The sequence below is a fragment of the Macaca nemestrina genome, chromosome 11 (assembly GCF_043159975.1).
Source record: "Macaca nemestrina isolate mMacNem1 chromosome 11, mMacNem.hap1, whole genome shotgun sequence".
Classification (NCBI taxonomy): domain Eukaryota; kingdom Metazoa; phylum Chordata; class Mammalia; order Primates; family Cercopithecidae; genus Macaca; species Macaca nemestrina.
In genome coordinates this window covers 41,799,867-41,815,463 of record NC_092135.1, presented here as the reverse complement: position 1 = coordinate 41,815,463, position 15,597 = coordinate 41,799,867, and the positions used below count along the sequence as shown (strand labels likewise).

At 35.8% G+C, this 15,597-nt stretch overlaps 1 protein-coding gene across 36 annotated transcripts in view; it reads left to right on the top strand.

The window, feature by feature from the left end:
• Positions 1–11,000, top strand: part of LOC105492615 (glycosyltransferase like domain containing 1) — a 407,319-nt gene extending 396,319 nt beyond the window's left edge. For 25 of the 36 annotated variants that reach the window (XM_071072686.1, XM_011759841.2, XM_071072696.1 and 22 more), the window contains 3 exons: positions 2,190–2,260; positions 2,947–3,038; positions 7,885–8,337. In XM_071072686.1, coding sequence (XP_070928787.1) covers positions 2,190–2,260; positions 2,947–3,021 — 146 coding nt within the window. In that variant the 3' untranslated portion in view covers positions 3,022–3,038; positions 7,885–8,337. Of the gene's footprint in view, positions 1–2,189; positions 2,261–2,946; positions 3,039–7,884 lie in introns of all 36 variants that reach the window. The other 11 variants (XM_071072713.1, XM_024796265.2, XM_071072701.1 and 8 more) reach the window with 1 other exon arrangement.
• Positions 11,001–15,597: the final 4,597 nt, after the last annotated feature.

Here is a 15,597-nt window from a genome sequence, read left to right as displayed (position 1 = left end):
TAATTCAGCCAAGCAAAATTATCAGCTAATTATATTTAGAATCAAAAGCCCAACAACTATTTGCAGATAAATTGTATGAATTGAAGTGAATAGATCTGAATATTAAGATTCATAGATTTGGCAGATGATTTGTTAATTGGAATAAAAAGGTCATTTACTAGTCATTTTAACAATAGATCAATTGGAACTCTTATTATTTAACTGGTAGTGCCTAAGAATTGAAGTGATGAATAATTGTATTATTGTCATGAGGTAATTTTTAAAAAAAATAAAATGAGAAACTTATGAAAATGAATTTTATAAATTGGTTTTAAAATACTATGGCCTATTTAAGATATTTTAAAACATAGTCCTCATCTAAGTAATGTATATCATAACAAGTCAAAAATAGAACCAAAAGAGATGGTGGTTTTTTTCTTGATGAATTAGAAATATAACCATGACTAACATAATTTACAAATAGAAGTTGAAATCCAAAATTTGTAAATTTTTTCTTCCTAAATCAAATAATGCCATTTCTATCTTACTGTATTTTAATTAGCAGAGGTTTTTTGGAAACGGCATGGTACATATTCATATGATGACTCAAAATGTAACTTGGCCTGCAATTTTCTTTCGGGGAACAGAATACTCTAATTCAAATCCATTATTAAAAAGCAGATAACATGTGCACTCTCTGAAATGCCTATGACTTCACTCTTGATTTTATGTAATTATGAGAGAATGTTCATATGTATTTGCTTTTCGATTGGCACAGCATTTAAAAACTGAATGTCTTCAGATAAAGTGCCTATTTTCTTTTGGTCCATAAACAATATCACTGGTTTATAAACTCAAAACTTTTTTAAGTGTTTTATAATACAGTCACAGTGTAGTTTATAGCTGTGCTTATAAGAATTTCTATGTGTACCCTATGTGTGTATCACAAAAAATTAGATATTAGTTTGCATTCTGAAATTAATAATTGGTAACCAGAACCTGTGCCTTCCCACTAGATTATTTTGTAACTTCTATCAGTTCTCAAGCAAAACTTTGAACTAAGTATTTTTCCAAAATTTGCAGTTCAAAGTAAATACTTTTTATTTAATTTCAGTTAACATAGGAAAATAGGGAAAACATCACCCACTTAAAAACAGCTTAAGTTTCATTTACTTCATCACTGTAAATAAACAAGGTAAACACTAACATGACTTCAGAGTACTTTGGGTTGAAAAAAATCTGCAGTTCAAAATAAATTTCCCCTTTGGTCAACATTTTGGATGCAATTCAAAGTTTCTCATAAAATAAACATATTTTAAAGGGTGTTTTGAATTTCACTGCATAATTTCTAGCCAACAGAAATGACAGTGGTATCTTTAAAGTTGATTATATGTCAGATCAATAGCTATTATGCAGGGCTAACACAGAAGGAAGATGCAATACCTTCCTTCCGCTTAACCCTTCTACTGTGATGTGAAGAAAAACTTCCCATAGGTGGGTCCATGGGGAAATCCTCTCACAAAGTGAAACTTCCATGTTTGTTTGTTTAATAATACAAGCATTCTTTGCTGATAAAATGGAAAGTGAGCTGCATTTTTAGTCAAGAAAGCAAAATGTTCATTAAAGTAATCTTCATGAGAGTTTTTCATCAAAAGGGGGAAGAGTTTTACATTCTGCATAATAACAAATTGTTTTGAAGCATGAGCTTAAAATGAAAATGCCCCATTACAACAGATTGTAAATTTTTTTCTGATGCTTTTAAAAGTGCCTCAATCTTTTCTACGGAGACAGTGTTAAAGTTAAGTATTTGCTATTTTATTTAAACATTTTTGACAAATGAACATTCTGAGGCTTTGCAGCGTTATTAAGAAAAGCTGTCCATACTTTACCATGTTGTTACATGTGTTTATCTGCTGATTATAAAATGTGTTAAACAGTATTTTAAAAACAAAAAAAAATGCAGAGCTGCGCTTTGATTAATTCAGTGAACAAAACATATGCTGTTGGTTCTGTTCTATGAAATTCATATATGATCAATAAAATCTTTTAAAAGAGCAACTTTGGCTTTTAGAATTATACTGCCGACCATGTTTTTCGTCCCAGTTAACTCTGGGCTCATTCTGTTAACTTTAGGCAAACAAAACCACTTTCTGGGTATGATGGTACTGTCTTTTTCATATATTCTTATCCTCTTTCTCAAATTTTTCTAGGTTGGAAGCTGTGTACTGTGGGTGTTACCCACTTTGTCCTAAAGATTTGGTTTATCCCGAAATATTTCCAGGTAGCTGCTTTAATGTGCATTCATCTTTACTGAGATTTAATGCTAAATTAGAAAGTTTGAAAATAAACTTAGGCGGGAGCAATTGTTTATTTGGCAAGTCAACATGTTAGTGTTAAGGAAAATTTTATGTGTTTTAATACATTAGAGTAAGCTTATATTTACCATCTGTTCTTTTAAGATAACAAAAAAGCAAGTTTTCAAATAACATTCTTCATTGTTAGCATACACATCCCATAATGATGGATTTTTATAAGCAGGTCAGTGTTGCTGCAATTGCTTACAGATTTTTTTTAATGATACACACAGAGAAAAATCAGGGACTGAAAGTCACACCAAATTAAACAATTGACTAGTTAATAATATGCAACTGTTGTACGGGTACATAGGGCTATAGTACCAGTTCTTTGAAAAAATTCTCATCACTAAATATATCACATATGCATTGTGTTACATTAGAATAATGTATTTTAATCACCCAAAGGAGATGTCTAAACAGCACAACTACACAGTCTTATTTAGCATTAAACATCCTTGTGAGCTGAGGTAACCTTATAAAATCATGCTTAAATAATGTAAAACACGAGGCGGCACAGAGCAATATGCATTTTTAATTAGTAAAGTGACTAATATCGAGTGTGTGCTTTGAGGTTTTTGTTTCATTAAAAATGTATCTGTTTTTCCTGCAGCTGAATATCTGTATTCTACACCTGAACAGCTTTCAAAAAGGCTCCAGAATTTCTGCAAGAGACCAGATATTATAAGAAAACATCTCTATAAGGTAGTTATTGAGAAGAGATTTACATGGTATAAATGCCATATTGAAGTACAAAGAAAAATCTTTAAAAAAAAACATTTAATTAACATACTAATGTTTAAAGGAAACATGCTAGGGAGGGATATTAGTTGTTACACTAACAAGGATTAATTAAACTGGATGCCAGTTGTATTAACCTAGGTCTTATGAAATACGTGCACTTAATGCATGGTACATGCTTTTTTTAAAATTTATTGTTTTCTAAGATGACTGTCCTTTACATTTAGCCCCTAGAGGCTTATAAAAATGAACCTGGATTAATGTAACTCATTAGTTTAAAAGGAAGTAAAGGAAAGATTCTACAATTATACTAATGAGGATAAGCCTTTCTTCCCATCATAATGAAATCCTTAGTCCTCAAAAATTCAGGTAAATGGCATGAGTGAAGTTTGGTGTTCATTTTTGAACTACTTGAAAGGTGATTTTTAAGAATTGAATATTTCTCATGTCCAATTTAATTAAAATGACATAAAAAAATCCTCAGTTTCTTTAGAATAAGAATGTCAGTCTCATCTCTGAATGGCAAAGGGAAAATAGTGTAAACTGCATCATCATTCACTACCCTCATTCGTTATCTTCTTTTCTTTATTTGAATCAAGAATTTTACATTGTTGAAATAACAACACAAAGAGGCCCTACTAAAAGTCTAAGTAATTGAACTAGGATAAATCTGCTTTATGAGTTTTGAAGGTGGCTCTAGGCCATGAGTAATATACCTTTTTATATTCTTCGAATGTAGCATCTTCATTTTACATAAATCCAGTATAGTTTACAATCTAGCAGTTTTATAATCTAACATATTTTAATTTTCCTATGTTAATATATAACCTTCTACATGAAATACAGTTCTCTGCCTTTTTTTTTCTCCTTTCCCTGTTCATAGCCTAAAATACATATTTACATAGTGATACATCAAAACATGACTTTGTTTCTACAGGAAACAGTTAAACTTCAAGAAAAAGAGAGAGAACCTAAAATGCAATTTAACACCCAATTTCAAGCTCATTATCTTTCATTGTCTATTAACTTGGCAATGGTTCAGAAGGTAGCTCATAATAGTTTAAAATGCTGACTGAACAGTTCCAGCTTCAGTATTACTCCTTGAGTCAATACTATTGTATTGTATACATGGGAAGCTCCACAGAGAAAACGGTTGTCCAAGATTTACCTCAATATTTCCTAATTTTTAAAGTTCAGTAGCAGTTTTGTTTGTATGAAATATCAGTCAAATAGTTTCGCATGTGATAGACTGTCAAAATATGCAGATAATGGAAATTGAGGAAATATAAGTATTAGTACAAATGAATTTATTTTCTATATATGACACAAAGCAATTTTCAGTGAGTTCTCTGTCAGATTATTGATTTTTTTCCCTCTTTGGATGAATTTTTGGTGAAGTATTTATAAATGTGTTTCCACCATCAAAATGTATCAATTTGTAACATTGCTTAACCCTGTTATTCTGCATCTGCAAATTTTAAACATCTGCAAATTTTTAACCATTTCAAAAGTCAGTGCAACAAGTTGCCTCTAGTAAGAAAAGAAAGCAGATGTCCACTTGAAATATTTTCATTCAGCTACTGCCATAACAGAGCTATAATTATTTATTTTACAAACAACTTCTGAAAAAAAGAATGGCAGCTTAGTGGTATGTTGTTAATATACCAAATTGTTCCTCACACAGCTTAAATGATAACCTATATCTTAAATGCTGTTTCATTGAGTACATGTTAGTACTTAAATGTATTCTAGTTTGTACACCATAAAAACCTGCATCTCAAAGTTTTATAAATTAGTAATTCATGCAAAAGCATTTATAAGAACTTATTTATATAATTCATTTTTAAGCATAGGCTACCATGGATTTTTCTCTTATAAATCTATAACATATTTTCACATTTGGCTTCATCCATAGTGCTTAGTGATATTGTCTAAAAATTAATTTCAAAAATTAATAAATTCGTCTAAAATTTTAAGTAATCAAGAGCTTTATGATACAATTACTAGGAAAAACTGGCATGTTGCAAGGTATAGAGTTAAAAGCACAGGAAGGACCACAGATTTAGTTTGTGTGGTGTTATAGAATTTAAAGCCAAAACAGAAAAGAAAAAATGCCTTCTAAACCTTTATAATAATGATACAACAAGTTATTGTAATTTTTATCTTGTGTTTCATAAATAGACACATTTGCTTTTATAAATAGGTAACATTTGCTTTTACTAAATACTAGAGAAATAGCATTTTAGCTTTTACCTACTTTTCTTATGCAATCGGAGAGGATCTTTTGTGTGTACTGTGAAAAGAATGTTGGGAGTTATTTTTAGATTTATTTCATTGGACAGTGCTGTTTTGCTTTTATAAAACATATGCTTCTAAGATCTAAAAGGATAGAATGTCACTGAATTCTTTAATTTGTTCCTTTTACATTTTTACACCTTACTCTTTTTTTGTTGTTAAAAGTTTACATTTTAAAATCATTTCAACTTCTTATCATATAGAGTTCACTTTAGGATAGGATTTTTCATATGGATTCACACTTAGAAATTTAATGACTAGAATAAGGCTACTAACACTTGGCTTTCTTCTCACATCAGACATTATACTTTCAATATGAGTGAGAGTTTGGGGTATAACTTGAAGCAGGATTTGAAACAGAATGCTAGTAAGTGAAAAGCAGAAACAGAATTTACTTTTTTTCTTAAAGTGACTCCTTCTATCACAGAACGCTTGTGTCCGTGACTTCCTACCTGAAATAATTTCAGACCTGAAATGTTTAAATTCCTCATTTGCATGTATGTGTGTACTCAGTCTCTTTCTCTCTTACACACACACACACACACACACACACACACACACACACACTTGCCTTAGGATCGTTAGAGAAATCCAATACATGCAAAAATTAAATGTTTCTTAATAATTTAAAAAACCTAAAACAATTTTTCTTAATTTAAGAAAATATAAAACCACTTCTGACAAAGTTGATGTCTACAGTTGAGTCATTGACTGTAAACTTGTATTGTCGAGACATGTACTTTTTCACATTAGGCAGATGCACTGGACACATACTTCTCACAGAGATAAAATAGGAGCTCTTCGATGACTCCTAAGCCTAACTTGAACACAAATTTCTAGAAGTAATCATAAAAGAATCAGCTAAGGATTGACCCCTTAAACTAACCATAGTTCTTCCTTTCTAACCCAAGCAAGTGTAATACTGTGAAGTTGTATTGTTTTGGGCCTCACTTTTATTATACTATGTGAATTTACTTATGGAAAATTCTCAACAATTATTTGAAATTAGTATTTCATGCTTTTAGAGAACCCTGATCATTATATTTTTAAATGCTGTTGAAAGACATTTTATAGCTATTCCCTCATTACCAGTATTGAAATGAATATACGAGTACAAATAGGGCAGTTGTGTAAGGTAGGTATCATCCAGATTGATGTAAGAGATTTTCATTCCAATCCTATTTTTCATTTACTTTTATTTATAAATTGAATGGTATTCTCTGGTTTAAAAAGAGAGAGAGATGCCATTCTTGCTTTTTGAGAGTGGCTTGTAGTTTAAGATTTTTCAGGTGATAGCTCCTGATTTTTTTGTTTTTCTCTTCAAGTTCCTCAATATTGACAAAACTTTTATAATCTCCTATTGTTTGGAAGAGAGAAGAATTTTTAGAGTTCTGCCGGAAACTAATTCAAAACAATAATTAAGCTTACAGTTCACACTCATTGCCCAGAAAAGCCATTTGTAGTTATCTTGATTATGTCAAGCTATATGTACCTGAACCACAGCCAAGCTACTTTGTTTCCTTCAAGAAACTGGTCACTCTGTAGTCCCCTTTTAATTTGAGCTTAAACTCTAGATTTGAATAAGGTGTTGCTCACTGGTTTTAATACTGCTCCGGAGTCCTTACTTTTTCCTTAAACATGAAAACTTAAATGTTTATGACGTTCTAAGAACTTCTAAAAGCTCTCAACTGCACCAGCACAATTAAGGCAAATTCTCAGTCTCAGTCTCTCACTCTTTCTCTCTCTCCCTCCTCTGCCTCTCCCTCCCTTCCCTTTCTTCTTCCCTCTCTCCCTTCCTTCCTTCTTCACCTCCTCCCTCGATTTTATTTGGTCTGGCTTTCCTTTGATTTGTCTAAATAAAATAAAAGGAAAAAGCCTTTTAGCATCACAGATATGCTTTGGCTGATCAAGATCAGTTAGAGGTTTTGTCCTTCTCTGCTACTCATTTGCAACCTGATTCTAGGTGATTTTCTTGGCTTCTATGTGATTCATCTGTAAACCTGGAAGAATATATTTTTTAAATATCAGTTTACCCCTGAGGTACCGCTATTATGAAATAACGAATATAAACCTGTTGTAAATATGAAGCACTTTTTAAATTTCACATAATATTAATGGCATTTATCGTTGTGTCTTCATCATTTAAAAGTAAAATTCACAGCAAAAACTTGTATGTACAGTGTTATGTGTCTTGTGTTTATATAAAAATTGGATGATGAACTTCCAATGGCTGTCATTCATAACATAAACCAATAAATATGTGTGCAGCAGAATATACCCATTTGCAAAAAACAGTAGCCTTCTTCTCTGGTTGGAAATACAACAACACTTTAAACCAATCAGAAACTGAGATTTCCTGAGGTGATGAAACTCAAGAACCATTTACTTGGTGGCTTTTTGAAATGTAATTGACGTAAGTGATGCAAATTTGCAATATAAATTTTCAGCATACTTTCATCTTTTAGTCATTAATGCTCTTCACTTCTTTCTCTTCTCTCCCTCCTCCTCGTTGCAGGGTGAAATCGCTCCGTTTTCTTGGGCAGCCCTACATGGTAAATTCAGGTCTCTGCTTACAACAGAACCTAGGGAAGATTTGTGACAGATGGGGCTAAGTCACAAACTTGCAGCCTAAGGCAGAATCTGAAGAACTTTCCAGAGTGTGCCCATATTTACCTGATCAGAGAGAAAAGAAAATCTGCAGAGGAAGCTGAGCCTGGCTGCTTGTCATAGCTGACACAGAGCCATCTGCCACAAACCTGTGGCGGCTTCAGATCTCCAATCCCTGCCACCACCCCAACTCAAATTAAATACAGATTCCTAGAGACGTTATGATGGTTACACATGTCCTCGGCATCACATGTAGGAGACTGTTCAAAAAAAATATGTGGCCTGTTGTATAACCGCACTCATGTATCCCATATGTGGTGCCACATTGAATTTCCGGTTGAATCCGTTTTTATCCTTTGTACTGGATGACATGGTGCCTGAATTCTTTCTTTTCGCCGACACGATGGCAGCCAAACTGCAGCTTCAAACGCTTACACTTGGCTGGGTTTCTACCTAGGTTGCCAGGTTATCATCGGAGCCTTCTTGTGTCCTCAAAGGGCCACGAGGCCTGAAAGGAGGATCAGAATGCTTCGGGACTAATTGGGCAGCCATCGCAGAATTGTTTGTGGGCAAAGGGCTGCTTTAGCACTTTTCTTCTAGCAAATTAATGACTCTCAGGCACAGGGGTTTTTAAGTGAAGGTATTAATAAGAGGTCTGGCAGGTATTCCCATGATTCACAGAGTTACATTTGCATTTAATTAATCTTAAAGAAAGTTGCAAGATAAACAGCTGTAATTCGGACAAACATGACAAACAGTGAAGCCATCTAGCCCATAAAATGAACACTGACATACTTGTTTTAATTTTTTTTCCCAGTGTAAAAATAGAGAAATCAAAATACTCCTAACAAAACCAGTAATTTTGATAGAAATATTGCTCCAAAATACTTGCATCTACCTACAAATATAACCTTTTCAAGATAAATCGCTTATGATTCCAATAGTCAAACTGCTGTGTTTGTTGATGTAAAGATGTTTTGAATAGCTAGATGGTAAAATAAATTTTTAATAAAGTACCCACTGCAATTTTTAATTAGCATATTCATTTATGTATAGATGTATACATCTACCTATATGTTTCTCACGGAACGTTTTCCTTGTGACAGAGACAACGAATACAATTGTTTCCCTTCCGGATGAACAAGGATCTGTTTTGCAAATGTTTGTAAGATATTATGACATTTCCAAGATTTTCTTTGCATTCTGGAAAGCAGGAGGTAAACATTTGTAGTCATTAAGGTAAAGTCTGTTGATAAACCATCTTCTGTTTACTGACAGGTAAATTGTAACTTTCCCTAGCTTTTGAAATGAGTAACTTCTATACACCACAGAGTGAGGCACAGTCAAGGAAAGGTGGCGTGACAAGGGGCAAGCCAGGCTCTCTAGCTTCTGGAAGGATCGAGTAGCCTAGCAAGCATCTAAGATGGAGAAAGCAGTGATTCAGAAGGCCAGTAGGGTCCATTTGACAGGTAGCAAAATCGAAAGCACGAAATAGATCAAGGTTAGGGAGCCAGACAAAGCCCTTGGGAGAGAGGCAGTATTACAGATCAAAGAAAGCAGGATTTCAGAGTCTATGAGGCCTGGGAATTTAAAAGCAGGAAGAGTAAGAAGCAGAAACAACAAGCTCCATCTGAACAGACAACTCTCTCCAACCTTTATGAGACCCACAGTGTGTGATGGGCCACCGCAGCACTGGCTTCTAGACTCTCTTACAGGGAAGCCAGTGAACAAATTACTTCCTCACCCAGAAAACAAAGAGCTCAAGAACTATTTTGGAAGTTCCTTCCAGTCTAAGGCTATGGAACTCAGAATCTAGCAGGTGTGCTCCTTTGGAGAGCAAAACTAAAGATATAAATATTAATAAGAAATTCTTTGCCACTTCTCATGGGCAAGGTTATACTTTATGCCACCTACTGAGATAAACCAGATGAGTCAGTTGGCTTCTGTCAGGCGCTGTGTCACATATGACATCTTCTCAAAATAATAATATCCCACGGTCAGGAAATAGTGCTTCATTTGCTGTGTTTTTCTATCCTGAAAATAAATGGTGGCTAAGATATTCTACACACAACTAGTACCCATACATGTTTTCTCACTAATTGATAGGAAAAAAAAAAAAAAGCATTAAACACTTTTCAGAGAGTACATCTGAAACATTTATGTATTTTCCTGATTTAGGCAAATATAATATTGAAAGTTACCTGTATGTGGGCATTTTTTCTACACTCATAAACACAAATAAAATTTTGCCATTAGCTGTGGCCAAATTCCTTCCAGGACAAAAACTTACATTAGGCTGGGTGCGGTGGCTCACGCCTGTAATCCCAGCACTTTGGGAGGCCAAGATGGGTGGATCATGAGGTCAGGAAATCGAGACCATATTAACTAACATGGTAAAACCCCATCTCTACTAAAAATACAAAAAATTAGCTGGGCTTGGTGGTGGGCACCTGTAGTCCCAGCTACTTGGGAGGCTGAGGGAGGAGAATGGCATGAACCTAGGAGGCGGAGCTTGCAGTGAGCTGAGATTGTGCCACTGAACTCCAGCCTGGGCGACAGAGTGAGACTCCCATCTAAAAAATTAATTAATTAATTTAAAAAATAAAAAAACTTGCATTAAATGTGTCACTTATTTGCGTGATGCTGAGATTTAGAGTTTAAAAAAACAAAACTTATAAAGACTGTAATGTCAGAGTTACTATTAGTTCACAAAAGCAATAAAAAGTTTTGTAAATGTGTAATTCTTAACATTTAAAAATATGTAGGAGTGTATGTGTGCGCTCACACATGCTTCTCAACACCCTTGACCTAGTGGAATGGAGTGTTATTAAATAAGTTAATCAGTATTTTGCTGAAATCTCAGCAGATAATTGGTACTACAAGTTGACTCATTAATTCGGTTTCCCTTATCAACCACCCCCATCATTTATTGTTTTGAGTATGTTTTATGGAAAACTTAATCTTTTCTTTTTTTTGACACTCGATTGTTTTTTCTTTTAAAATAAAACCAATTTTAATTTTAAATATCTTTGAAAGTCCATCCATTGTCAAGACTTTGACACAGTGTCTTGAAATACAGCTTGCCCTAAACTTAATCTGTGTTTCTGGCTGGTGTTTCTATAACAAATACCAGGGCACCTGGTTCTTAACCTTCTCGTTTATACTGTGTTGATCAGAAATAGATGCAAATACCTTTTTAAAAATGCTCCTGGTTTAATAAGCATCCTTCAAATACAGTTAAGTTTAAATGCCCTGCTCCTGTTCTCAGTCCTTCAGACATCAGTATGGCAGCAGAATCCATAAGTCAATGGAAACTCTTAGCCATAGAGGGCTGCATAGATTAATTTCAACACCTTGAAATGCATCTGGAAGCAAAGATTTCATTTTATGTTGAAGGTGTTAATTATATTTGATATTTTTAAAAGTAAAATCTGTTTTTGAGAAAGCATCTGCTACCCAGAAATATTATGAGCCACAAAAGAAATTTCACTTAAGTCTCAAGATACTTTCCGTGGATGATACAATCAGTTTTCAAATGATAGTTCATGCTGTCTTTTAATGCTGACATACACTGTGGGTCTTATTCTTCTATTGACTATTGACCCAACTGCCTTTCTTTTTCAGTGGAAAATTTGGGACTATTTAATATTAGATCTTATGTTTAACAATGAAAAGAGTATATTATAAACCACTGACTTGAACATGTTTCATTTTTAAATTTGAATTGCAATACAGACAACTAATGCTCCTATCCTATGCCCTCTCTTCAAATCTATTCATTAAAATGTAACTGGGGAAGTTTGAAAAACATGCGAGCAATTCTACATGCTGCTCAAAGATACAGACATGTGATTAAAGAACAGTATTACAGAAAACCTGGGCATTAACCAAACTTACAATAATGGTTATGTCAGAGGGGCCATGGTAGAGAAAAAAAGGACATAAAAGTAGGGAGAGGTACATTCGTTGCATGATGAGCAGTCTGTTTCTTAAGCTGGGTCATGATACACAAAGGCTTCTTGCCACTCTTTATGACTTTTCACGCATCTTCAGTGTATTTATTGCATATACCTTTTGATAGAAGATATAAATACTTTGGGAAGCATGTTACTACTTTTGCTATCAGGCTCTCCTTAACATTTCTTGGTTTCCTCAACTATTGATTGAGTCAGAAAACCGCTTCCCTCAGACAGTGATAGAAACTACTCTACTGCCAATGTTGCTTGAGAAGACTGTCCTCTGCTTAACAGGAGCCAGGGACTTCACCTCAACCCTCATGCTGTGGAGAAAGTCAGACTTAACTGGCCACAGGTTCCTGTTTCTTGGGGCTGCTGATCGCCATCTCTAACAGTCACCTGTGGCAATCTCAAGATGGAAAACTGTAGCTCTAAAACTCCCTTCTGAAGGGTAAGGAAAGGAAGATGAAGGCAGATGTTAAATGAGCCCAGTCTTTTTCATCTCAAACAATTCAGAACTGCCTGTTAGAGCACAAGAGCTCTCTGAGCTCCCAACCACACTACCCACTCCCCATAGTGTTGTCTCTCCCCTTTCCTCTTCGGGACGCAGGAGCGAATCGTGGTCTCTGTGCTTTCATTGCAATCTATCCCAGGGGAAGAGTTCTCCCTGGTGTCTGTGGGATGCCCTCACTGCATGTGAGGCACAAATGGCTTCAGGGACCAGGATCCCCACTCACTCTGCAGTCCATTTTTCTAAATTGGAATTTGGGATCAGTTTCTTCAGGTGTCCCGCCATCATCTCACTATCTGAGTTATTCCTTATCCACCCCCAACCCCAAGGAGAGGATCCTAATTGTTTTTATAAACTGATACAAGGAATTGATGATTCTTGGAAGATAATTTTAAATGGTGATATTACTTTCCCGTCAGTTACTGCATTTAAATAGCAGACCTAAGGTGGGGTGCGAGAAGATGTGACTCCTAGGAATACTGGTATGACCTTTCCTTCAAGCAACCTGAAGTTCTTTAGATCTGAAAATTTAATGTCTTCAATATCATTTCACAGATGAGAAAATTAAGGCACATATAGTGACATAGAGCTGAAGTGTGTTACAGAAAAAGAGTTTTTTTGTATAAGCCTTTCCCTACGTTGGATGTTGTCATTGTCACCTATGTGCCTTTCAGGAAGCACCAAGTGCAGTGTGCATGACTCAGTTGGACCTCTAGTTCCCTTCTGTTTCTGTCTCCAGCTGGCAGGATACAGCAAAGGACAGTGGAGGTGGTTATTTTGTGGCCCACTTTTCTGCCGTTAAAAGGGACACAAGAGACCATGTAGTATGGCCAATTTTTTGTTTGTTTGAGAGGGAGTCTCGCTCTGTCTCCCAGGCTGGAGTGCGGTGGCTCCATCTCGGCTCACTGCAAGCTCCGCCTCCCAGGTTCACGTCATTCTCCTGCCTGAGCCTCCCGAGTAGCTGGGACTAAGCCACCCACCAGCATGCCCGGCTAATTTTTTTGTATTTTTAGTAGAGATGGGGTTTCACTGTGTTAGCCAGGATGGTCTAGATCTCCTGACCTCATGATCCGCCCATCTCAGCCTCCCAAAGTGCTGGGATTATAGGCGTGAGCCACCGCGTCCGGAGTATGGCCATTACTTTACGTGTTTTTATTATTGCTCTGATTCTCCCTTTAGGGAGGCATTCAGTGAGTATACCCCATCTGTCACAGGCCTGCACCACTCCCTGTGGTCTTACATGCTACTGAATTCATACATTTAGGTAAGTTCCCTGGCCCTCCTGAGAAGCACTTATTTTCATAACCTCCTGTATTTGAGATGTAGGAAACTGGGGCCTGAGGAGAAGTCCCTCGGTGGTACAGGCAGATCTAGAACTCAGATTTTCCAGGGCTTTTTCAGTAGGCTGTAGTTGAGCGGTAGTCAAGACCACCTCTTCAAGGAGGGAAAAAAAAATTGTCTTCTCGTCTCTTTCTCCTGTTTCTTCCTTCTGCCTCTCTCTGTAAGAAGAAATGTGTTAATAAGTTGCTAATACCCTACTCTAGGTGTATTATGTTACACCGGCCAGTATTTGTATTCTCAATGACTATAAGGAGAGGAATGCAGAAGAATTGATTTATGTACTAAAAGTTCAGACTCTGTGGCACTTATGATATTTCTGGACAACTGACTCTTCTCTATTGCCTTTTGAATCATACAGCGACAAAGCTGCTCACCCATGTATGTTTAAAGCTGACCCTTCATCCGAAAGGCAGCCCCCAGTGTCTCCCCACACAGGGCGGGAGAGCAGAGGGAGCAGGTGGCAACGTGGCAGCACCTTGAACTGTGCAGCACTGGGCCTGCTCCCCCTCATCCCAAAGCAATAACCCAGAAATTACATCCTGAGACTTACTTCCTCAGAAAGAAAAGGAAGGGGAGGGATAACTTAAAAAGAAGAAACTTCTAATATGGTATTAGACCATAATTCATAGGGAAATTTATGCCTGAGATATGAATTTCTGAAAATAAGGGGCTTTTTTGGAAGGGAAACACTGACACGTCCTTAATTATAGAGTAATAAATACCAATGGTATATTATCTTTCGATATTTCCTTACACAGATATCAAAGCATGCAGCTGTTTTTGAAAACTGATAATCAAGTACAATATGAGTATATTACATCTTGCACTTACAACACACCCTTCAACTAAGCAGCATCATGGAGCACTTAACGGTGAGAAACAGAGCTGCTCATAGTAGAAACCTAACTGAACAAATTAGCTTTGAATTGTAACTTAAGAATCGTAGTCAAACCAAAGCGTCTGTCCTTGCCAGGAAAGGCATTCCAAAGGCAGAGAGCATGCCAAGTAAAAAGCCTTTGCTTCAGGATTATGGAGACAGTTCTGAAAAGCCAGCATAACTTAATGATCAATCAGAAAAATATAGAGCAGTAACTACACAACTGAAGGATGCATAAAAATTGTACAAAGCGTTAATAGTGGAATGGGGAGGTAGGATGGGATTTTACGAGCCAGTATTAAGCTCTTGGAAAGTTTCATTTGTTGCCCTCAATCCACACAGCAGAAAGAAAGAGAAAGAGACAAACATGGTCAAAGAAAAGTATGTGGACAAATGTGGGGAGTAGAAAAGGAAATGAAGGTTAAGCAAGGCCAATATGATTCAGAATAAAAGGGAGGGAGGGAAGTATAAGGAGCCAGCTGTAATTACTGAATGTTACATTAAGAAGAGCTGAAATTGAGAGGGGGAGGTCTTGAGTATTTTACTAAGTGGATTAATGTCCTCTTCCTCGGGTGTCTGAAGTTGCAGATTTTAATTTATTTGGTGCAGGGATTTATTACAGAATTCTTAATGGGTGGGGAGATAAACAGGGACAATTATAAACTCTTAGGAAGTAGAAAAGAGGACCATATAATACTTTCTATAAATTTAACTGTAATAAACAGGGTTTCAAGCTATGGACAAAGATAGTCAAAAAAAGCATTTGGTCCATGATAATAGGACTTACAGGGAAATAAGAGGTATGTCCAAAAAACTTAAAGACCAAAACAAAGAAAAGCCCACATAGATGTGTGAAACCAAGGATTTTGAATGACTTGGGAGCTAGTTTTATTGCCGCTCCCCTTTCTCCACCCATTTAAAAAAATAAATCATAAC